A 26092-nucleotide genomic window follows, 5' to 3' on the forward strand; every position below is an offset into this window, starting at 1 on the left:
TCTTTACAAACAAAGAATCAGTATCTAGAAAACGAAATCTGTAAAAATGGCGCGAATACTCACCACGAGGCAGAGGCAGGGTTGAAACAGAAGAAAACGGAAGTTGTGAGCGGCGGCCATCTTGCGGGTGTACGTTCTGACCAGTCCGCATTTGCGAAAAGAGTACACAGTAAAGGAAACTCGGATTGCTCATGCGCCATCGATTCCTACGCTTTATGTCACGAGCGTCATGACGTCAGAGGCCCCGGACCACACCCACTTAAAGGGGAAATGTCCGAAAATTGGCAAAAAATGTTTTAAAGCTACAAAACACAACTCTTTCACATCGAAAGACAGAACAATGCCTGAACTTCTACCAACAGTTCAAAATAACCTCTGCAGCACCCTGGAACAAGCAGTTTGCGCCACCCAAAGTGAAGAGCACAATGACAAATCCGAAACCAAAGACGATGATTTGTTCATCGAACATGAAGAGCACGATGACAAACCAAAACAAAAGAAAATGATTTGTTTATCGAAGAATACTACCCAGACATGGCTGAGTTATTTGGATATGATGATCATAAAAACATCAGCGCCACGGTTGAAAAGCTCAACACGACTCTACTCATGGTCGATGAATCCAATACCATGATGCAATGGCAGATCGTCGATACATTGGATGACAGCAACCTGTCAAATACCCAAGAAGAAAATGATGCCACACAGCGAGTACTGAATGACTCTGTTGAGTGAGCACAGATCGACTCCACAGCAAGACCATTGCACAACTCCACACAGACAGCAATGAAAGACTCCACGATACAAGCCTCCACAAAGAGCTCGTTGACAGACTCCACAACGGAAGCAACTCAAGGCTCCATAGCGAAGTCCATGCATGAACAAGACCATGAAAGTCTACCAAGCTCACGTGAACAAAAAAAGAGTATGACTGTCGACCCAGCTTATTTGAGCCACCAGAAAAAGAGTATGAAAATCTACCCAGCTTATTTGAGCCATCAGAAGAAGACTATGAAAGTCTACCTAGCTCATTTAACCAAAAAGAAGACACTGAATGTCTACCCACTGTATGTGAGACAAGTGATGAAGAAATCACAATTCCCATACAAGATGTGCAAGATCACTGTGAGACTGACAGATCTCAGCTCGTATGTACAGAAGCACTCAACAATCAAAGTGAAAATACTCTTGAGTCCAGTGAGACCACATCAATTAAAACCTCATCTACTCTAACCTATCCACAAGAAAATGAAATCTTGAAGATTTTGACTCCAGAAGAGGAGCATCAAGAAACCAAAGATGATTCAAGTGAACCTAAAATGACTCCAAAAGAGGAGCACCAAGAAATCAATGATGATTCAAGTGAACCAGAAATGACTTCTAAAGAGGAGCACCAAGGAATCAAAGAGGAATCACATCAACCATAAAGGAGTGATGTCACAAAGATCAATGCAACATCCGATCATTCACACAATCCTCAAGAAGAAACGCTCAATGAAACATCAGATACCACAAAGGACACTGACACAAATAACTTTGAGAATGACTCGAATTATCCACACGGGACATGCATTGAGCGCAACAAGAACAAAAAAACCAACAAAAATCACAACAGAAACAAGAACAACAACAGCAACAACAAAAACAACAAGAAGCACAACAAGAACAACAACAAAAACTACAAGCACGACAACTAAAACAACAACAAGAAGCATAACAAAGGCAATAACAGCAACAAGCACGACAAAAACAACAAGACAACACCGATGAAACAACAACTTGTACGACATGGTACAACTCTGCACATGAAGGACAATGTAACAGCACAGCTCAAAACAATGGCAAGAGTATAAACATACCATGGCTTGACAATGATTCTCACAAATTCACATTTGCTCCACTACAAACAAGCAAACCATCTTTCAAGGCAGATGACATACAGAATCAATACCGCAAGCACAGGAAATAGTCCAGGTCAGACAACAAAGGTGACATCCAGAATCAATACCACAAACACGGGAAAAAGTTCAGGTCAGACAACAATGATGACATACAGAGTCGCTACAACAAGTATAGAAAAAAAAAGTCTAAATCAGACAACAAAGTGATTCGACCATTCGAACACCTCATGAATACATATTGGTTACTTAAACACAAGAACACTGACGATGTTCACAAAGAAATGACAATCACCACTTCAACAACAGAAGAAGAAAGCAACTCAACCAAACAAATTCATAAAGTTTGGACTCATAATTTTTTTAATTAAGATTGGACTCAGAAATATTAATTGGCTTTGTATAATCATCAATATAATCACACCTTGTACATGTCATCATTTATCTACATGTTTTGTACAATTTTCTTTAACAAAGTACAGAAAATATGTAACAAGAAAAAAGGGGGGGTGTGGTGATTTGCATCACTGTATATTCACAAGGGGTTAAGGTAAATACACTACAACTAAGTAACCACTAGAAGGAGTGCCAGAGATGTATATATACATAGACAAACAGGAAGTAGTCTCTCTCTTCACAGGAATGGCAGCTGGTGAGCAGTTCACAGACAGGCAGCTCAGATGTAACACAGTCTAAGCGCTGGAGAGAGAACAAACTCACAGAAATAAAACATTTACTTCAACTGTAAGACTACGAGCTTTATTCAGACACAAGGAATAATACAGCACCTTCATCTAAATTATTGTTACATATTGTAAATATCTGGGGTCCTAGCACCAATCTCTGCGATACCCCACTAGTCACTGCCATTTACCTTCACCAATCTTTTTATCTTCGTATACCTCCAGAGACTTTTACAGCTAGTTTTGATGTACCACACAAGCTTACTCTTGTACTCTATTCTCCCCTTCTGAATCAATCCTTTGGTCGGCTTTGTTAAAATCTAAACTACTCCCAAACCTCAAGTCTGTTGTTTTTCTGTCCAATTTGTATGCATCTTCCTTGGATGTAATATTATCTTTAATTTTCCTTGTAAGCCATGGTTTGTCTACCTTCCCCATTTTACTTTTGTGCCAAACAGGAATAAACAACTGTTGCAGTTCACCCATGCATTCTTTGAATATTTTCCATCGCCTATCCACCATCATCCCTTTAAGTAAGGTTGCCCAATCCATCATAGCCATCACATGCCTCATACCATTGTAATTTCCTTTTGGACTCCCGGGGCTGGTTTAGCTCACTCGGCTAAATCGCTGGCTTTTACAGCAGACCAAGCAGGCCAGCAGCACGGTTCGATTCCCGTACCAGCCTCCCCGGACAGGCGCCGGAATGTGGCGACTCGGGGCTTTTCACAGTAACTTCATTGAAGCCTACTTGTGACGATAAGCGATTTTCATTTCATTTCTCAGAATCAACTATGTCACTCTCCATTTTGATGACTAATTCAATCTTATTTTGGTCGCTCATCCCCAAGGGGCCTCGCACAACTAGATTGCCAATTATTCCTTTCTCATTGCACAATACCCAGTCTAGGCTGGCCGGTTCTTTAGTTCGTTCCTCAACATATCAAGAAAGCCATCCCGTATACACTCCAGGAATTGCTCCTCTACGATATTGTCACTAATTTGATTTATTCAATCTATCTGTAGATTAAAGTCACCCATAATTACAGATGTTCCTTTATTGCATGCATCTGTAAATTTCAGTTTAATTTGTTTTGCAGCATCACCACTACAGGTTGGGGGTATGTATACAATCCCCACAAAGGGTTTTTGCACCTTATTGTTTCTCAGCTCCATTCATACAGATCCCACATTGCCATAGCTAATAACTTTTCTCACTATTTAGTTAACTTCCTCTTTAACCAGCAATGCAACTCCACCATCTTTTCCTTTTTGCTTGTCCTTCTTAAATATTGACTAGCCCTGGACGTTCAGTTCCCATCCCTGGTCACCCTTGTGGTGATCCACTGTGTCATTGTGTGTGTGCCTGTATTAGGGGATGTACAGCAGTACCTGTACTACAGGTTCGCCGGTAGCCCCTGCCGGCTAGCTCCGCCCACAAGGAGCCGTATAAATATGTATGAGTTCTCCTGAGAGGCCATTCTACCAGCTGCAGTCGGAGGATAAACATCTAACTGTAATAAAGCCTCTCTTGTACCCATTCGTGTCTTTAGCACAAATGATAGCGCATCAATTTATTACAGTTAGATTTTCCGCAAGATGGGCATCAGGATCAAACCAGATCGCTTGCAGCTGGATCCGCAATCGCTGAACGCCAGAAAGGACTTTAATCACTGGCTGGCTTGCTTCGAGGCCTATATCAACTCAGCGACTCCCGAGCCGACGGAAGCTCAGAATCTACTCAAGGTTGAGCTCCAGCGTGTTCCCGCTGATACAGGACGCGCCGAATTACGCAGGCACCATGGAACTCCCTAAAGAAAACTACGTCCAGAAATCGAACACTCTATTTGCAAGGCATGTACTCGCCACTCGCGTACAACTACCTGGTGAGTCGAGTGAAGACTTCTGGCGGGCCATTATCCCTCTCGTATGGGATTGCGGCTGCCAGGCCGTCACGGCCACGGAACATTCCAATCTCCTCATGCGTGATGCATTCGTGACGGGGATTGCATCGGACCCCATCCGGCAACGACTGCTGGAAGGGGCCGCGCTTGACCTAACGGAGACGAAAGCTTTAGCGGTCTCCATGACGGTCGCTTCTCGTAATGTTCAGTCCTACCCCGCTCGCCGCGCAGCCCACCCATCCTCCCCCTCGTGGACCCCGCAACCGACCCCCCCCGACTGGGGCCGCTCTTGCACAATATTCCTGTGCTGCCCACCACACTACGCACTCTGGGGGTCCCCGCTGCTACTTCTGCGGCCAACAGAAGCACCCCCGCCAGTGCTGCCCAGCCCGTGCCACCACCTGCAAATCCTGCGGCAAGAAGTGCCACTTTGCGGCGGTGTTCCAGGCCCACGCAGTTTCCGCTATCGCGCCCGATTTCTTGGCCACCGCCATCCTCTGCTCCCGGGGCTACGTGCGACCAGTGGGCGCCGCCATCTTCTCCCCCAGGTCCACGTGTGGCCCGTGGGCGCTGCCATCTTGCACCGCCCCCACAAAGTGCGCACAATGGGCGCCGCCATCTTCCACCCCCAGGTCCAACCTGGCTACCGCTTCGACAACGGTGATAATCAACGGCCACGTGACCTCCTGCCTACTAGACTCCGGGAGCACCGATAGCTTCATCCACCTGGACAAGGCGCTGCTCCCTCGCGGTCCATCCCGCCAACCAGCGGATCTCCCTGGCCTCCGGATCCCACTCTGTCCCGATCCGGGGTTTCGGTGTGGTCAACCTCACCGTGCAAGGTGTTGAATTCAGGGGTTTCCGCCTGTACGTTCTCCCCAATCTCTGTGCTACACTATTACCGGGTCTGGATTTTCAATGTAACCTCCAGAGTCTCACCCTCAAATTCGGCGGGCCCCTACCCCCACTCACTGTTTGCGGCCTCACGACCCTCAAGGTTGACCCCCCCTCCCTCTTTGCTAATCTGACTGCAGATTGCAAGCCCGTCGCCACCAGGAGCAGACGGTACAGCACCCAGGACAAGACCATCATCAGGTCTGAGGTCCAGCGGCTGCTTCGGGAGGGTATTATCGAGGCCAGCAATAGCCCCTGGAGAGCCCAAGTGGTAGTGGTTAAAACTGGGGAGAATTACAGGATGGTCGTGGACTACAGCCAGACCATCAATCGGTACACGCAGCTCGATGCGTACCCCCTCCCTCGAAAATCTGATATGGTCAATCAGATTGCACAGTTCCAGGTCTTCTCGACGATTGACCTTAAATCTGCCTACCACCAGCTCCCCATCCGCAAATCAGACCGTCCATACACTGCCTTCGAGGCGGACGGTCGCCTCTATCAATTTCTTAGGGTTCCCTTCGGCGTCACTAACGGAGTCTCGGTATTCCAAAGAGAAATGGACTGAATGGTTGACCGGTACGGACTGCGGGCCACGTTTCTGTACTTAGATAATGTCACCATCTGTGGCCATGACCAGCAGGACCACGACGCCAACCTTGCCAAATTTCTCCACACCGCATCTTTCCTCAACCTCACTTACAACAAGGAGAAGTGCGTGTTCAGTACTAACCTCTTGGCCATCCTCGGCTACGTAGTCCAAAACGGACTCCTGGGGCCCGGTCCCGACTGCATGCGCCCCCTCATGGAGCTCCCCCTTCCCCACTGCCCCAAGGCCCTCAAAAGCTGCCTGGGGTTCTTCTCCTACTACGCCCAGTGGGTCCCACAATACGCGGACAAGGCCCGCCCACTGATACAGTCGACTCAATTTCCCCTCACGGCCAAGGCACAACAGGCCTTCGCCCGTATTAGAGCAGACATAGCCAAGGCCGGGATGCATGCAGTAGACGAGACACTGCCCTTTCAAATAGAGAGCGATGCTTCAGATGTTGCCCTTGCCACCACTCTAAACCAGGCAGGCAGACCCATGGCATTCTTTTCCCGCACCCTCCATGCCTCCGAAATTAGACATTCATCCGTTGAAAAGGAGGCCCAGGCGATCATTGAAGCGGTGCGGCATTGGAGGTATTACCTGGCCGGCAGGAGATTCACTCTCCTCACTGACCAGATGTCGGTAGCCTTCATGTTCAACAACACGCAGCGGGGCAAGATGAAAAATGATAAAATCTTGAGGTGGAGAATCGAGCTCGCCACCTATAATTACGAGATCTTGTATCGCCCCGGCAAGCTCAATGATCCCCCAGGCGCCCTCTCCTGAGGTACATGTGCCAGCGCACAAGTAGACCAGCTTCGTGCCCTGCACGACAGCCTTTGCCACCTGTGGGTCACTCGGTTGTACCACCTCGTCAAAGCCCGCAATCTGCCTTACTCCGTCGAGGAAGTACGGAGAGTCACCAGAGACTGCCAGGTCTCTGCGGAGTGCAAGCCGCACTTCTACCGGCCAGATCGCGCATGCCTGGTGAAAGCGTCCCGCCCCTTTGAGCGCCTCAGTGTGGATTTCAAAGGGCCCCTCCCCTTCACCGACCGCAACACATATATTCTTAGTGTGGTCGATTAATTCTCTAGGTTCCCATTCGCCATCCCATGCCCGGATATGACGTCTGCCATCGTCATCAAGGCCCGCGATTCCATATTCGCTCTGTTCGGTTTCCCCAACTACATCCACAGTGACAGGGGATCCTCATTCATGAGCGATGAGCTGCGTCAATTCCTGCTCAGCAGGGGTATCGCCTCCAGCAGGACGACCAGCTACAACCCCCGGGGAAACGGGCAGGTAGAGAGGGAGAATGGGACGTTTTGGAGGGCCGTCCAACTGGCCATACGGTCCAGAAACCTCCCAGCCGCTCGCTGGCAGCAGGTCCTCCCGGATGCATTGCACTCCACCCGGTCTCTACTGTGCACTGCCACGAATAACACGCCCCATGAACGTGTTTTTACCTTCTCTAGGAAGTCCACGTCCGGGACGTCGCTCCCGACTTGGCTCACAGCTCCAGGGCCGGTTCTACTGCGTAGGCATGTCCGACTCCACAAGGTGGACCCTTTGATGGACAGGGTACGCCTGCTCCACGCAAACCCCCAGTATGCCTACGTGGGGTTCCCCGACAGCCGCCAGGATATGGTCTCGCTCAGGGACCTGGCTCCCTCGGGTGCCAATCCCACTCCCACATACCTCACCACCCATGCGCCACGCGCACTCCCAACATCAGCCCCATCAGGTCCATCCCTCCTTCCCCTGCCCACGCTAGAGGATGAGGAAGATTTCGGCACGCTCCTGGAGTCATCCAGCTACTGGCCAGCACCAACATCGCCAGTACCAACACCACCAGCACGATGCCATCAATGCCGCCACCGCCTGTACAGGCATCGCCACCACTGTTACGTCGCTCCCAGCGAACCATCAGACCACCGGACAGACTTAACCTCTGACGGGCACCGGTTTACAAGATGGGCACATATTATTTTTCGCTCCCCTCTGTAAATAATTCACAATTTTGTATATAGTTCCACGCCACCCCCGCCGGACTCATTTTTAACAGGGGGTGAATGTGGTGATCCACTGTGTCATTGTGTGTGTGCCTGTATTAGGGGATGTACAGCAGTACCTGTACTACAGGTTTGCTGGTAGCCCCTGCCGGCTAGCTCCGCCCACAAGGAACCATATAAATATGTATGAGTTCTCCTGAGCAGCCATTCTACCAGCTGCAGTCGGAGGATAAACATCTAACTGTAATAAAGCCTCTCTTGTACCCATTCGTGTCTTTAGTACAATTGATAGCGCATCAACCCTACAGCCAAGTCTTTGTAATCCTGACTATATTATATCCATTTCTATCTATTTGCATGATTAATTCATCTATTTTCTCATGAATGCTGTGCGCATGAAGGCACTAGGCCTTAAGGCTTGACTTTTTAACATTACTTGTCCATTTCCCACTTTTGTTCACTGAGGCCCTGTTTGATTCTGGCCCTTGATTTTCTGCCTGTCACTTTTGTTATTCCACTATATCTTTTGTTCTTGTCCTCGATTCCCCCTGCTCTGACTCCTCGCATAGGTTCCCATCCCCTCCCGAGGACATAAATTACGGTCCTGCTCAGATGTAACGCATCTGGCTTGTACTGGTCCCACTTCCCCAGAGCCGGTCTCAATATCTTAGGACTCTGAAACCCTCCCCCTCCACATATTCATCCGATATATCCTGTTATTTCTGTTCTGACTAGCACATGGTACTGGTTGTAATCCTGACAGCATTACCTTTGAGGTCCTACTTTTCAACTTACTTCCTAACCCCCTATATTCTGCTTTTCGGACATCATCCCTTTTTTCACCTATGTCGTTTGTACCAATGTGTACCAAGACTACTAGCTGTTCACCCTCCCCCTCCAGAATGTTCTGCAGCCGCTCTGAGACATCCTTGACTCTAGCACCAGGGAGGTACATACCATCCTGGAGTCTTGTTTGCAGCCACAGGAACACCTACCTATTCCCCTTACAATCCCCCATAAATAACAATTGCACTCCCATACCTTTTATTCCTCTCTGTACAACAAAGACAATGGTAGTGAAATGAATTTGGCTGTTGTTGCTTTCCCCTGTGAGGCCATTCCAGCCAACAGTATCCAAAGTGGTATATCTGTTTTGCACTGTTTCCCAACAGTGTGGTTTAACTCAAACATAAAAGAGGACCTGTGTGAATTTTTCTAATTCCCAACAAATCGCTTCTCTACCTTTCATAGTTTCCTTCCTCGTTGGTGTCAGCAGAGCACAACACAAGATTCAAAATGATCCCAAAATCTTCCAGTTGGCGAAGCTCCTGTGTTTGCCTCGCCTGTCAGCGTAGTCAGATGTTTTCACCCACAGCAAGGGATCCCAACCAAGCTTCAATCTTCAAGCTCAAATCCATACCCATGGACTGGGTAACTATCAAGGATTTGGATTTCCAACCCCACCTCATCCCAATAGCCCTACGATAGCGAGGTTGGTTATAATATGCCTCTGGCAATCCTGGCCAGCATCAGCTGAGTGAGCATTGCCCACTGTGGGAGCTGAATGATCCGTCTGGTTTGTGCTGCAGCAGTGTGATTATTCAAGAGGCCTTTAGGACAGCGTCTCATAGCGCAACCCACCAGAAACTGAATTTGGACTGCAAAAACAGATTCCACATCCAGGCACATTCTTTCAACCCATCGGCGAACTTTGAACCCAGCTCTCAGAGCTGAAGGGACTGTTATGGTAACACATTCTGCAGTTCAGCTCCCATTTATTAAAGAAATTAAACATGTAATAGGATACATCAGAATGATAAATCACTATTTAGATTTACAGACCAGAGAGGAACGTTCAAAGATCTATTACACTCTAGTGTGAAACAATCTAGGGAAATGCTTAAAACAGAAGTTACCAAATACATCTTCATAAATTAGCTATTAGGTAGTGACATTAACACATGCAAAACGATGTGCTGGTTCAATTTTTAAATGAAAAAATGTTCCTGATTGTCATGTAGGCCACTCTAAAGTGTACAATGTTGCCACTGCTTCAGATCTGTAGTTGCTTTCATGAATAAAAATAAACACTGAATCAATTCAGTGTCTTCCACTCAATTACAGCAATACTGGCTGAATTCAAGCTGCAACCATATAAACTCAACCAGGCACCGTCAGCACAAAATGCAACCAGAATAAAGTGACTGTCAATCACGGCATGCTCGCGATCACCCAGGCACCGTCCAATAGACTTCCCCGACAGATATGTTTTATTTGCAGTTCACTGTGCCAATAAAGAATGGACCAAACCCTTTATCGGCATGAATGAAATCCATCAAGCCCGTAGGTCTCTCATCATCACACATCATTCTCTGTTGTTTGGTCCCAGCCTGATTAAAATGCTGCTGTTCAGCCAGGCATGTGGAGAAGGATATTGAGTTCCCTTCTGATTCCCCTCACTGCCTCCAGTTACCCTCAGCTTAGCCTCCCTCCCAGATGGCACACGGACTGCGAGCTGTACACTAATGACAGGCTTAAACAGAATTTAAACAATCAATTGGGGTGACCTTAGCCGTGAAGATTCTGTTCAACCGCATTATCTCTTCATCTGGAAGTGGACAAACCTGCATGGTATGGTCCTGTGCTGGCTTTGCTTGCCTCGATAATACAGGTATTGCCAATTCCGTCAGCCTCGCCTGGGCTGTGCCCCTCTTCAGTACTTCCAGTCGTCCATTGTCTGTCACTGGCATTCCTCCGGAGAGGTTTCTCTGGTATACCTGGGGGCATCACATGCTTCGTTGTCTGTAGGAGAGCCCCTACAGTGATTTTGGTAGGTAATGGGTGTTACACATGGCAAACGGACTTTCCTTTACTGTGCACGATTTTCGGAACTGCGCATGCTTCTCGCACATGCGCAAAACACTGGTTTGCCGGATCGCGTCTTATCAGGAACTGTGCATGTGCGGCTCCTTGTGCAAGATGGCTGCCAATCAAAATTGCTGTTTGCTTCTGTTGCAAGCCTATCTTTGCCTCGTGGTGAGTAGAGGCGCCAGTTTTACCGATTTCTGTTGTGTTCACCTCGCAGTAGTTTTCAAACGTGTCCTGGACTGCCTGGAGTACTTGAAGGAGTTGAAGATTTCTGTTGCACTTTCACCCGCAATGGTGAGTAGAAGATCTATCTTCTCAGCATCGGCCACACCATCTAAGTCGGATGCTACCATGTAAATTTCAAATCTCTGCTGGAATGCACGCCAGTTGGCACTGAGATTGCCATGGTACCTGAGCTGCTGAGGAACCGGAATCTCGATCATCTTGCCTGGGTGCTGTTGCTGGTAGTGATCTTGTTGAGTTGAACTATATAGACTCAACAGGCACTCACTGATGCCATGTTGTGTTATGTACTCTGGGATTACACAGGCTGCAACTCGATGCAGCTTTGACCAAAAGATACTCCAGACTTGAAGTAAGTTCAATGTGATTAATTGAACCATTAGCACAGTTCTCTATGAGTTCGACTCTCCTGCGAATCTTGCTATAGTAACTCAGTTTAACTAACCAGTCTGCTCTAAGCCACGTGGTGGGTGTGATGCTTCTGATTTGCCCCTGTCCTACTCTCTAAGTGTCACCTGTGTAAAGAGACAGAGCATGTGTGCCCTGTCCTTATATATGGGTTGTTACCTTGTGGTAATGCCACCTCTGGGTGTCCTGATTACCCATTGGTTGTGTCCTGTTGTAATGACCCATTGGCGGTATGTCTGTGTGTCATGACATCTCTGGTGCTCCCTCTGGTGGTTACTTAGTTGTAGTGTATTTACATTAACCCCTTGTGTATACACAGTGATGCACGGTAGCATGGTGGTTAGCATAAATGCTTCACAGCTCCAGGGTCCCAGGTTCGATTCCCGGCTGGGTCACTGTCTGTGCGGAGTCTGCACGTCCTCCCCGTGTGTGCGTGGGTTTCCTCCGGGTGCTCCGGTTTCCTCCCACAGTCCAAAGATGTGCGGCTTAGGTGGATTGGCCATGCTAAATTGCCCGTAGTGTCCTAAAAAGGTAAGGTTTAAGGGGGGGGAGGGTTGTTGGGTTACGGGTGTAGGGTGGATACGTGGGTTTGAGTAAGGTGATCATGGCTCGGCACAACATCGAGGGCCGAAGGGCCTGTTCTGTGCTGTACTGTTCTATGTTCTATGTTCTATATCACCACAGTTATGAGCCTGGAACAAATAACGCATGTGCTCCATTAACATCGTACAGCCGGTCAGTCCCCATCTGTAAGTGAATTCATATTCCACAAACTTCACAAGATCAATCGACTATCCTCTGTGGTGTTTATGGGTGTCGCTATGACAACGATCTCTACCATCTAAAACAGGGTTTTTCAAACTGTGGGTCGTGATTGTGGGTGGGTGTTGGGAGGGTCATGCAGCGATCAGCCAAGGGAGAAGCACCCAATGTGTGCGACCGGCTCCTAAGTTGAAAATGCTTGTTGCAACCAGCTTTTAAATGCGAATGATGGAGTCTTCCCACCCGAGGCGATGGCAGAGAGCTGGTCACATGCCCAGCACGTACACTGACAGCGCAAAATCATGGAGGAGAGATTCCTCCATTTGTAGCTGCCAGCAAGCAAGCGACAGGACTGTGAAGAACTGAAGGTAGATTTTTTTTAATAAGGAAGAGAGGGCCAGAGGCACAAACAGGCCAGGATCTCACATCTGAATCTGCAGGAGAGAGCTGCTCAGGACAGTCCACAGCAGGACAGAGCAGTGCTGGTATGAACTGCATACAGAGCTCCAGGGCCTCTGGTGAACAACCCATTAAGAAGAAATTGAAATAGGGAACAAAGCAGTAAAAAGATGATTTCTTGAGGTATGGCTTTGTTAATTGCGCCAATTAAAATCAGGATGCAACCAGGGGCTGGTTTAGCACGTGGGCTTAACAGCTGTCTTGTAATGCAGAACACGACCAGCAGCTCAGGTTCAATTCCCGTACCGGCCTCCCCGAACAGGCGCCAGAATGTGGCGACTAGGGGCTTTTCGCAGTGATTTCATTGTAGCCTACTTGTGATAATAAGCTGTTATTATTATTATGGGTGTTATATGCAGGGACATATTGGCAAATGAGAGTTAGATGGTAACTACGTTTTAACTTGCAGACATCTTTCTAATTCTAAATGAACAGAACCTTAAATTGCAAGGGAAGGATGATGATTACTTTCAGCACTGTGAAGAAATAGATGTTTTTTAAAAGTTTGGCAAGTGCAAGTATAAAACCAAACCTACTACATGTTTCCCAACTGCTGCAGCACATAGAATAAAGCAATGTTAGTAGGGGAACTGTCAATAGGGTGACATCGTAGCACAGTGGTTAGCACTGTTGCTTCACAGCGCCAGGAACCCAGGTTCGATTCCTGACTTGGGTCACTGGCTGTGCAGAGTCTGCACATTCTCCCTGTGTCTGCATGGGTTTCCTCCGAGTGCTCCAGTTTCCTCCCACAAATCCTGAAAGACGTGTTGTTAGCTGAATTGGACATTCTGAATTCCCCCTCTGTGTATCCAAACAACCACCAGAGTGTGGCGACTAGGGGCTTTTACAATAACTTCATTGCAGTGTTAATGTAAGCCTACTTGTGACAACAATAAAGATTATTATTATTATTAGACTGGCAAGCCTTATTCAGTCACTTCTAGGTGCGCTGATCAACAGTTTTTGTTGTTATTTTTCAGAGACATTCCTGAATTTGAGAAGAGGTGGATGAAAAACCCTTTTCAGTTGAGACCCAGAGTCAGTTATTAACTGACAGCTGTCTGCAAATGAAGAGACTAAACTTGATCGCATCTCCTGTGACAGCACCTTAAAAATGCACCAGAAGTCCATGATGCAGTCAGCATTCTGGGGTAGTGTCTCTGAGGAGCACCCAGTGCTGAGTAAAACAAGCATTTTGTTGCTGTTGCCCTTCATAATGACCTACATGTGCGAGGTTGGAATTTCTGTCCTCACAAAGATGAAGACAGCACAAAGGAACCGGCTGAACTCTGCACCTGATATGTGCATTGTCCTCTCCTCCTGTGAACCGCATTGTATTAAAAGTAAGCAAAAATGGTCTGTCACAAAGATTCGCTGGCGTGGTCGCAAAGGACAACTGGCGTGGGTCACGAAGGTCGGCTGGCATGGGTCATGAAGTTGGCCTCCATGGACTCTGAAGGCTGGCCATTGGTAAAAGTGGACCCTGGGTAAAACATTTTGAAATACACTGGCCGAGAAGAATAAAGGAACACCACCACCTGCAAGTTTCTCTCCAAGTGGCACATCAGCCCGACTTGAAAATATATCACCATTTCTTCATCACTGTTGGGTCAACGTCCCTCTGGAATAGGGCTGTGGGTGTACTTACACCATAAATACCACAGCGGTTTAATGAGGCATCAATGTTCCCATGATGTTGTGTGGCTGCCAAGCAGCCAGGTAGATTTGTACAGCCTTGCTCTGTGACAAATACTGTGCATGTACTGCTGTACAATATGTTACTGTGTTGCTGGGGTTGGAAAAGACTGTCAGCTACAAAACTTTACTGAACCATATTCATAATAATAAGAGCACACCTTTCCATGTTGCTTTTTCCTCGACTCTCAGATCACATGACTATATGTCACTTCCCTCAATGACATCTCAAACCCTGACAGTTAACCCTTTAGAACATAGAACATACAGTGCAGAAGGAGGCCATTTGGCCCATCAAGTCTGCACTGACCACTTAAACCCTCACTTCCATCCTATCCCCGTAACCCAATAACCCCTCCTAACCTTTTTGGTCGCTAAGGGTAATTTATCATGGCCAATCCACCTAACCTGCACGTCTTTTGACTGTGGGAGGAAACCGGAGCACCCGGTGGAAACCCATGCAGACACGGTGAGCATGTGCGCACTTTGCACAGACAGTAGCCCAGCGGGGAATCGAACTTGGGACCCTAGCGCTCTGAAGCCACAGTGCTATCCACTTGTGCTATGGTGCTGTCCTGTGGGATTTAGTCTAACATACTCCATTATACTACATCTCCCCCCCAGTCTCTATTCAGACTTCAGCATTCTCTGTCATCCCTGGAAACCCAGTGCATCTCTCTCTTTGTCATTTTGACCATTTCAGTATTTTGAAGTCTGATAGGGAGTGTAGCCTCTTTTCCTCTTGCAGGTAAATGTTGTTTTTCTTTCCATGTTCTCTCTCCCCTCCACTTTGCTTTGAGATTCTCACCTTCTCTAACATTGATAAGCATTGTGGTGTCTTCACTTGTCTACCGTACCTCTGTGGAGTTTGCACATTCTCCCCGTGTCTGCGCGGGTTTCCTCCGGGTTCTCCAGTTTCCTCCAGGTGACCTCATTCTCCTTTTGTTTGTAGGGACTGAGACCTTCTCATTTTGCTGCGAGTCCTCTGGGCACTGTTGAACAGAATCTGAACTGGTATACTTTTTGGGATGACCTGCTTCATTGTCTTCCTTTGCTTCTGATGATTGCAACCTCTTTGGTTTCTGATTTTTACTCCGCTACTTAATGACAATCAACACTCTTCTGTTCCTTCTGAAAATTGTACGATCTCGGGTGTGGTTATTTCTTGACTATTTCTTCAAATCCTGATTGATCTCTGATTCAAACCTATGAAATGAAAATGAAAATCGCTTATTGTCACGAGTAGGCTTCAATGAAGTTACTGTGAAAAGCCCCTAGTCGCCACATTCCGGCGCCTGTCCGGGGAGGCTGGTACGGGAATCGAACCGTGCTGCTGGCCTGCTTTAAAAGCCAGCGATTTAGCCTGGCGAGCTAAACCACCCCCTAAACCTATTCTCCCTGCCAAAGATCTGATAATGTTCTTGCTCTGCGATGACTATTATAGTTTTTACTTTGATTACTTTGGTAAGTTTTATCTTTTTCTCTAAGTCTATATCTTTGACCTGTGGCATCAATGTATGTGGAAGGCCAGGCATCTGTGTTTGCAACCTTCTTCCCATTGTGACACAATGCAGGATTTCAGCTTTATTGAATTGTAGACATCTGGCAATTTAGAGATTGAGAGTTGGTTTAGAGTGTGTTTGACTGCAGTAGTCACGTTTTTAAAATAATCTTGTTTTGCAAGACCAGAAAGCTTTTAGGAGCCAGAGGTGAACTTGACTATCTTGAAATCCTGGGCTAATGCAATGTTGTTTGTCTAGGGGGAGTCCTGGGGAGTTAATGGCTGGGATTCTCCGAACTCCCGGCCACGTGTTGACGCCGGTGTAAACACCGGAGTGGAGTACGCTGGCATCAATGGCCTCCTGGCCCAGCGATTCAGCGGTCCTCAGGGGGCCAGCATGGCACCAGAGTGCTGCGTGCTGCTCCGACGCTGAAAGGCAGCCCTTCACGGCCAGCACGGGTCCGCGCATGCATATGATGGTCATCTCCATGCCAGCGCATGCACGTGGTGGCCATCTCCATGCCGGCGCATGCGTGTGGTGGCTGTCTCCATGCTGGCATCGTGCAACATGGCGGAGACTTATAGCGGGCCCTTGCGGAAAGAGGTAGGCCCCCTCCAGATCGCAGGCACCTGCCAATTGGTAGGCCCCGATCGCCGGCCTGGACGCCATGGATGCCCCCCCGGACTCAGATCCCCTGCATCCCCGCCACCAGGACGGCCACCGCAGCTGTGGGTCCGAGCTCCACCAGTTGGCATCAGGTTGGAACCACGCCGGTGGGACTCGGCAGGAATTGGGCCGGTCAACCGCGGAGAATCGCCACAGGGGCCTCTTTCAGCAGCCCCCAGCCGGCGCAGCGTCGACTGCACGGGGGCGATTGGTGCTGATTCTGCGGTCACCGGAGAATTGTATCCCGGCATCGGAGCGGCGTGGTGGGTATTTCCCGCATCACCAGCGATTCTCCGAACCGGCGTGGGCTCGGAGAATCCCGGCCAATATGTTTTTAGCTTGGGGAGTTAATTTCAATTTGGGGAGATGATGTAATTGCTGGGTGGAACTAAGACACTCAGACATTTTGAGAAAGCTTTTGAGTTGAGGAATGATCTGGCTAACCTCTAGACCAGAAGTAAAGTATTTTTCTCTCACGGTTGGCTAATTAAAAAAGATTAATAGTATTTAAAGCAGTGCAGACTTGTCTGAGGACAATGGATGATGCTGAAACAAAACAGTTTTTTTGAAAACATCTAGCCAGAGTCTGCAGGGGTTTTAACAGAAGCCAAATCTGTTCTGGAAAGCAAGTGTTACTCTGTGTCATTGGGATGTGAGATGGAATATAAGCTATTTTTAATATTGTGTTAATAACAAAGTGTTGTTTCAAAATACCAAATCTTTATTTTGTCGTGCAATCACTCCTGAAGTGAAATATTCTTTCTGCAATGTCCTACAAAATAATCTAAAATATTGTGGTTTCGGTCCACTGTCATTGCCACTTTTGGGGTCTGGGATTGTAATACTGTGAGTAACTTGCACGAATGCTCAAGAATTCACATTGAAAATGCACTTTAGCACAGTGGTTAGCTCAGTTCCTTCACAGCTCCAGGGTCTTAGGTTCAATTCCCGGCTTGGGGCACTGTCTGTGCAGAGTCTGCACATTCTCCCTGTGTCTGTGTGGGTTTCCTCTGGGTGCTCCAGTTTCCTCCCACAAGTCCCGAAGGACATGGTGTTAGGTGAATTGGACATTTTAAATTCTCCCTCTGTGTACCCAAATAAGCGCCAGAATGTGGCGATTAGAGGATTTTCACAGTAACATCATTGCAGTGTTAATGTAAGCTGACTTGTGACAATAAAGATGATTATTATTATTAAACCTTTATCAATAATGCCTTTGCAGTTCTGACACCTCTCTGCTTCTCAAATAGCCTGAGAAAACTTCAGTGAACTTTGCATGTGGACATGTACTGCGCCAAAGAGCGGTGTGAACCATTCCGACGTCGGGCCGCCTGGTAGTTGCAGAATTCTCCACACTTCCGGGGGCTACCCCGGCGCTGGAGGGGTTGGAGCCGAGCCAATCGGCGCCGAAGGGCCTCCGCCGGCCGGTGACCATTGGCGCATGCGCAGGACCGCCAGCGTGTTCTGGAGCTTGTGCAGAACCGCTGCCGTGTTTCCTGTGCGTGCGCAGCAGGTTTCTTCTCTGCGCCGGCCATGGTGGAACGTTACATAGGCCGGCGTGGATGGGAAGATTGCCCCCACGGCCCGCAGATCGATGGGCCCCGATCGCAGGCCAGGGCACCATGGGGGACCCCCCCTCAGGGCTGGATCCACCCGCGTCCTCCCGAGGGCTCCGCTAGCTGCCGTCCAAGCCAGATCTCGCCGGTATGGACCATGTCCATTTCCCACCGGCAGGACTGGCCGAAAACGGGCGGCCGCTCGGCCCATTGGGGCCCAGAGATTTGCCAGGGGGGCCGCTGCCAACTGCCCCCAACTGGATCGGCGCGATCCCCGCCCCGCCCAAAAATCAGCGCCAGAGAATTCGGCAGCCGGCGTCGGAGCGGTGGCGTGGGATTCACGCTGCCCCCCGGCGATTCTCCTACCCGGCAGGGGGCAGGAGAATCTCGCCCCTTAAGTCCTTAAATTGTGGATTGTTATCGAATTTCACAATATCAGGAGACCCGTGGACTGTGAAATTGAATGACACGGGGTGAGATTTCCTGGAACTTGGCAAAGTCTGATGTCAGGATGGGGTGGGTCGGGGGCGGGACAGAAGCATCAAAATAAACTACAATGATCCAGTCCCATGATGTATTGCTGGCGGGGCGATCTTAGATTCATGTGTCCCACTGGCACAATGTTGTTCTTGTGGAGATTGAAATATGTCTCCAATGCATCAATAACTTTGTTGTTCTGTCGCTTTATCCTAATTGTTTCTGAGTCAGCCGAGAAATAGCTGGGGGAGGAGTACCTGAGTGCCGGGGGAAGTGCCAGGGTGTCAGAGGGCAAGAGGGGGAATTGCCAGAGTTCTGCCCGGGCATGTTCCTCTCGCCCCGGGGCCACATTTACATGGTGCCCCCGGCGGGTTCCCTCCGTCTGGTTCCTGGTTTTAAAAACCTGTTGCAAACCTCATTGGGGAAATCCCAATGTGGGGGGAAAATACACTAATGACATTAAAATGAATTTCCTGATCTTCCAGGGCGAGAACTTCATTATATCAATGGCAGAGGGTGGGGATGATTGGGCTGTGAGGTTTCTTTGGCGAGAATCTCGCTTTTGGCCTCTTGCTGGATTTTGCATCCACGCCAAAAATGGCTGTACAGTCCCAGCCACTGTCTTCTGCTACTCAGTACAAATCTTCAGTAAATGTGATGATGCTCTCCCTATATTTCTGGGGACGTTTACTGAATTTTGCGTGCTTCACAATGTTGTTCTTGTGGAGGTTGAAATCTGTCTACAGTGCATCAATGATTTTGGCGTCCATGTTGCTTTACCCTCATCAATCCCAAAGTAACTGAAATGTGATCTGCACAGTCACCAATGTGTACAAAAGCATACTGACCGGCTTTACTGAGAGACCTGATAGGAAGAAAATTTGAGTGTATCTCCTGTGCCACATTGGCCATGCTTGCAGCCTGATTTAGGCCTGCAGCTTCCTTGAAACTTTCTTTTGGAGATTTTACTATCGACACTTTTTTACTGCTTGTCACCATATATTTTTGTGCTGTTGAGCTGGAGTCGTTTCACTAACTCCTGAAAACTGCCAGCTACAAGCACTCTAATCTTATAACATATTTACAGTTATGAAAACACTCTCCTGTAGTATAAGATTTTTCAGCGCAGCAAGGGTTAATGTGGGACTGGGGAAGATGTTGATAATTACAGGACAATAGACAGGAGCAACTGAACACTCTTTCAACATTCCCTGCACTAGCTTCTTTCCGTGCTGCTTTCCCCTCGACTCAGATCACATGAGTATATGTCACTTGCTTCTACGGCATATAGGCTTTTGCAGTTAACCCTTTGAGTGACTTGGTCTAACATACTTCATTATACTCCACCTAACCGCCTTGTAGAAAATGTAAAAGGGTTGTGCACAACTATTGGGCGCAATTCTCCGCAAATGCGGAGAGTCGTGAAGGCTGCCGTGAAACCGGCCTTGTTTCACAGCAGCCTCCGCGCCCCCTCCCGGGACCCGATTCTGCTCCCCGGTCGAGGCTAGCAGCGGGGCCCCGTGAACCTCGGCATCGCAGGCTTAGCGAAATTCGCTAAGCCCGCACAACAAAGTTAACGGCGGCTGATGCGCACGATGACGTCAGCTGCGCATGCGGGATTGGACGGCTCCAACCCGCGCATGCGCGGATGACGTCATCGCGCATATGCGTGAAACCCGCGCATGCGCGGGCCGGTATGCCCCTCAGCCGCCCCGCGGACTTACCAGCGGGGCGGCGGAGGAACAAAAAGTGCGCGGGGTTCGTACCCGCTGCCCGCGATCGGTGCCCACCGATCGCGGGCCTATGGCACCCTTGGCACGGCCGTGGTGCGGCCGTGTCAATCGGTGCCATGGTTCCCCAGAACGGCACTTTGCGGCAATTTTCACGAACGGTGAGAGCAGGTGTGTTGCCGTTTGTGAAAACGGCCGTAAAGGCCTGGGAAATCGGCCCATCGGCTAGGGGAGAATCGCTGCTCGTCGTAAAAAAACGGCGAGCAGCGATTCGTGTCGGGGGCGGGCGTGGGGGGGGTGGAGAATAGCGGGAGGTTGGGAAAAATTTCGGGAAGGCCCTCCCGCTATTCTCCGACCCATCGTGGGGGGCGGAGAATCGCGCCCATTGCATTTTAAAGGGAACATAGTTCACCATTATCTTCGCAGGGGCAATTAGGGATGGACAACAAATGCTGATCTTCCCAGTGGTGCCCACATCCCATGAATGAATAGAAAACAACTTCCAGAGTGAATGCACTACGATGACAAGCCAACCTTCACTGAATAGAACATGATGAAATAAGAAGAAAAAGCAAATATGTGTGTGCAGAACGCAGTGGTGCCTTGCTTTCATTAGATTGCCTATTCCAGTCTGAAATGGAAAAACATAAATCCCTCCCAGACACGGAATGATAATTATTCCCTAGATAGTCAGTGCCCATGGAATCGACTCTTAATATTGAGCTGCAAGTTTATTGTTATATAACACTTCAGCTTGCACGCTCCAAAGATGCTGTTCAATTGCACATAGTGCTGACCTGTGCAAATGCCGAATGCAGCACAAAGTAACAACATAGCACAGTGGTTAGCCTCACAGCACCTGGGACCCAGGTTCTATTCTAGCTGTGGGTGACCATCTGTGTGCAGTTTGCACTTTTGCCCTGTGTCTGCGTGGTTTTCCTCCGGTTTCCATCGCCATCCAAAGGTGTGCAGGTTAGGTGGATTGACCATGCTAAATTGCCTCTTAGTGTCCAAAGGTTAGCTGGGGTTATGGGTATAGGACAGGGCAGTGGGCCTAGGCAGGGTGTTCTTTCAGAGGAGCATGGCAGGCTTGATGGGCCAAATGGCCTCCTTCAGTACTGTATGAACTCTATGATACTACAGTATAGAACAGACTGCAGTCTGAACCAACACGTTTAAAAACAAAGTCATCTCATGGCTCTGACTGCACGGTGCAGAATTCATTTAAATTTCAGTACCTTTTAGCAATTGAATAATCTAATTCATGAATCAGTCCATAGCAATTATAGGTTCGCTGTATTATTAAGTATTCATTTAGAGGACCCATTTGGTCAGGGAGCATATTAGTTTGCAACCATGCAGAGCTTGTCTAATGAGAATGGATGAATTAAGGAGACATCCTGTTTCAAGGAGGTTTTCCAATTGCATTGCCACTTCAAATTAAATTTGCAGCTGCGTACAACAGGCGGCTTCATATTCCCCCATCTTACCTGACTGGACAAAAGACTCTTTGCCTCATCGTGATAGCTTTTGAGCTTTGAACTCAGGTCTTTCCTGTGGAAATGAGATTTAAAAATTTAAGTGCGGCAAAGGCTATAAACAGGAAAGAGGCACAGACTGATGTCATTTTACTGAAGGGTCGTTAAATTTAAGGCTGCAAAGGTTAGGGGGAAACAAAAGTCAGAGAATTGGCCTTGCGTTTGAAACAACAGTTGACATTTTCAATGGGCAACTTCACAAAATGTTGTTTACTTCAAGTTATCTTGAAGATGCTGGTAAAAGATTTTAAAGGTAACAGTAGAATGGGAATCAAATCACAACTGTTATGACATCCTGAGCTAATGTGCAGTCAATTGCAACCTCACTTGACCCGGAGTCACAACGCCAGGGAAGTTAGATTTATTTTAATACCCAAGCTCTTTGAGTCCAATAAACCACAGACACCAGATTTAAAACACAAGGAACCTTTTTTTCTGAACAGTGGACGGATTATCTGTTCCGCCACACCAGGAAACTGGTGCGGCGAGCCCCCACTGGCAGTGGGATCGGGATCCTCCATCCTGGCAGCCGGCCAATGGGGTTTCCCATTGTGGGCACACCCAGGCCGTCTGACGATCCACAGGCGTGAGTGCTGCTGGCAAAACGGAGGATCCTGCCTACAGAGAATCCAGCCCAGTATCTTTAATTAAATGGACAAAAAATGTAGCTGGCTATCTACTACCCATTTCGCAACACACATCTCCTTTTGTAATCCACCCCACTCTTTACACACACACACACAAACCACATCGAGGCAAAGAGGTGGTGGAAGGGGAAAAAAATAAAATAAAATAGCACAGTGGGCTAAACAGCTGGCTTGTAATGCGGAACAAGACCAGCAGCGCAGGTTCAATTCCCGTACCAGCCTCCCCGAACAGGAGCCGGAATGTGGCGACTAGGGGCTTTCCACAGTAACTTCATTGAAGCCTACTTGTGACAATAAGTGATAATTATGATTATTAAAAGGATGATGCACGATCAATCATTTACATCCTTGTGCGAGCTCCCTGGCACTCGTAGTGCTTCCACAGTAACGTTGTTTGAACAAAGGAATCAATGTCATTGCACAATGCATTTTAGAAGGTCTAATACAGATAGGGAATATACAGTGAATGGTAGAACCCTCAAGACCCATTGGCAGTGAGAGAGATCTAGGTGTACAGGTCCACAGGTCACTGAAAGGGGCAACACAGGTGGAGAAAGTGGTCAAGAAGGCATAAGGCATTTTGCTACTCTTATACTCTATTCCATTAGCAATGAATGCCAAAATTCCATTTGCCTTCCTTATTATTTCTGCGCCTGCATATTAACTTTCTGTGATTTATGTACAAGGGCATCCAGATCCCTCTGTACCAAAGCATTTTGAAGTTTCTCTCCACTTAGATCTGGGACATGATTTAATGGCCTCGTCGCGCCCGATTTAGTGTCGGGACGAGGCACCCCAGGACCCACATTATTCTCCTGGCTTGTTACATCTTTGAAGAATTTGAGCAAATTAGTCAAACATGATTTACCCTTCTTAAAACCATGCTGACTCCGATAGAGTGGTGATTTCATTGGCTGGGGCATTGAGTATAAAAATTGGCAAGTCATGTTGCAGCTGTATAGAACCTTAGTTTGGCCACACTTGGAGTATAGTGTTCAATTCTGGCCGCCACACTACCAGAAGGATGTGGAGGCTTTAGAGAGGGTGCAGAAGAGATTTACTAGGATATTGCCTGGTATGGAGGGCATTAACTATGAAGAGAAGTTGAATAAACTTGGTTTGTTCTCACTGGAACGAAGGAGGTTGAGGGGCGACCTGATAGAGGTCTCCAAAATTATGAGGGGTATGGACAGAGTGGATAGTCAGGGACTTTTTCCCAGGGTAGAGGGGTTAATTACAAGGGAGCATAGGTTTAAGGTGCGAGGGGCAAGGTTTAGAGGAGATGTATGAGTAGTGGGTGCCTGGAACTCGCTGCTGGAGGAGGTGGTGTAAGCAGGGACGATAGTGACATTTAAGAGGCGCCTTGCCAAAAACATGAAGAGAATGGAAATAGAGGGATACGGAAATGCAGAAGATTTTAGTTTGGACGGGCAGCATGTTCGGCGCAGGCTTGGAGGGCCGAAGGGCTTGTTCCTGTGCTGTACTTTTCTTTGTTCTTTGTTCTTTGCCTCCTGGGCACTGCCCTGAGGTAAGTGCTAGGAGGCGGATTGGAATGGGTAATGGGCAGTCTGTTTTATCAGGGGATTGGGATGTGTTCTGGTGAAGAGGCAAAAGCCTAGTGACACAATCTGATCTGGTACACACATGAAGAACTGTAAGTTTGGAAAGAATTTGGAGAGTTACAGACCCACTAGAAACATAGCCCTGTGCAAATCACCACTCTATCGGAGTCAGCATGGTTTTAAGAAGGGTAAATCATGTTTGACTAATTTGCTCAAATTTTCAAAGATGTAACAAGCCAAGTGGATAATGGGGGTCCTGGGGTGCCTTGTTCCGACACTAAGTCTGGCATGATGAGGCCATTAAATCATGTCCCAGATCTAAGTGGAGAGAAACTTCAAAATGCTTTGGTGCAGAGGGATCTGGATGCCCTTGTACATGAATCATAGAAATTTAGAATGCAGGCGCAGAAATAATAAGGAAGGCAAATGGAATTTTGGCATTCTTTGCAAATGGAATAGAGTATAAGAGTAGTGAAGTGCTGTTGCTACTGTGCAGGGTATTGGTAAGACCACATCTGGAGTACTGCGCACAGTTTTGGTCTGCTCAGTTGAGGCAAAATATAAATCCATTAGATTTGGTGAAGATTTACTGGACTGATTCCAGGGATGAAGGCCTTATATTAAGAAGAGAATTTGAGCAGTTTAAGCCTATACTCACTGGAGTTTAGGAGAATGAGAGGAGATCTAATTGAGGTATATAAGATGCTAAATGCAATTTGTTATATTACCTTGCGTAATATATATTTTATTCATTATGAACCAGCCGAGTTGTTGAAATGAGCAGTAGTCTTCTTGTAAATATAAACTAATTTATTGAGTAATATAAATAAATATTGAGTTCTTTTTACTTCATACTCAACTAGTAAAATAAAGAAACATTTGTAAAGATAACTAACTAAATTATACAATAAAATGCTTTGACAACTAATAACTTCTTCTCTCTCTTGCTTTTCTATCTCTGTTGTTTCTGCGCACCTGATACACACTCTCGTAACGAAGAGTGGGAAAACTATTAATATAGGTCCTGATAGTGAGGCCTCTAGTTTTCAATTGCTTGTACTAGCATTACATATATTGACCATGTATATTGATATACAGTTCACTACATCCCCCTTTTTTCTTGCTTATATTAAAAGAAAATTTAACATTTGAAATGCAGTGGTTACATAGTACAGCAATTACTAGAATTATGTAAAAGTTCACAAATTCAGTCGATTTGGTCTTCTTCTTCTCCTTGTCAATCATCTTAATTTCAAATGTGATGAAGAAGTTTTAATGTTCTTTTTGCTTGTCAGATTGGAATTCAGTTGTTCAACTTGCTTTGAAATTGTGTGATGTAAGTCAAGGCGAGGAACAACCTGTGTTGAGCTTTGACTGGAAGTAGATTGCAATGATTTCAAAGAACAAAGAAAATTACAGCACAGGAACAGGCCCTTCGGCCCTCCCAGCCTGCGCCGATCCAGATCCTTTATCTAAACCTGTCGCCTATTTTCCAAGGATCTACTTCCCTTTGTTCCCCGCCCATTCATATATCTGTCTAGATGCATCTTAAATGATGCTATCGTGCCCGCCTCTACCGCCTCCGCTGGCAAAGCTTTCCAGGCACCCACCACCCTCTGCATAAAAAACTTCCCACGCACATCCCCCTTAAACTTTCCCCCTCTCACCTTAAATTGTGACCCCTTGTAATTGACACCCCCATTCTTGGAAAAAGCTTGTTGCTATCCACCCTGTCCATACCTCTCATAATTTTGTAGACCTCAATCAGGTCCCCCCTCAACCTCCTTCTTTCCAACAAAAACAATCCTAATCTACTCAATCTTTCTTCATAGCTAGCACCCACCATACCAGGCAACATCCTGGTGAACCTCCTGTGCACCCTCTCTAAAGCATCCACATCCTTCTGGTAATGTGGCGACCAGAACTGCACGCAGTTTTCCAAATGTGGCCTAACCAAAGTCATATACAACTGTAATTTGACCTGCCAACTCTTGTA

The 26092-nt window shown here is 47.4% G+C and overlaps 1 protein-coding gene across 1 annotated transcript in view; it reads right to left on the minus strand.

Annotated features, from left to right (window-relative positions):
• The window catches only part of LOC119973296 (phosphatidylinositol 4-phosphate 3-kinase C2 domain-containing subunit gamma-like), a 307465-nt gene that overhangs the window by 199038 nt on the left and 82335 nt on the right, over positions 1-26092 (minus strand). Inside the window, 1 exon segment of the mRNA XM_038811105.1 lies at positions 21840-21903. Within this exon segment, the coding sequence (XP_038667033.1) occupies positions 21840-21903 (64 nt within the window).

The sequence above is a fragment of the Scyliorhinus canicula genome, chromosome 11, assembly GCF_902713615.1.
Source record: "Scyliorhinus canicula chromosome 11, sScyCan1.1, whole genome shotgun sequence".
In the NCBI taxonomy this organism is placed as follows: Eukaryota; Metazoa; Chordata; class Chondrichthyes; order Carcharhiniformes; family Scyliorhinidae; genus Scyliorhinus; species Scyliorhinus canicula.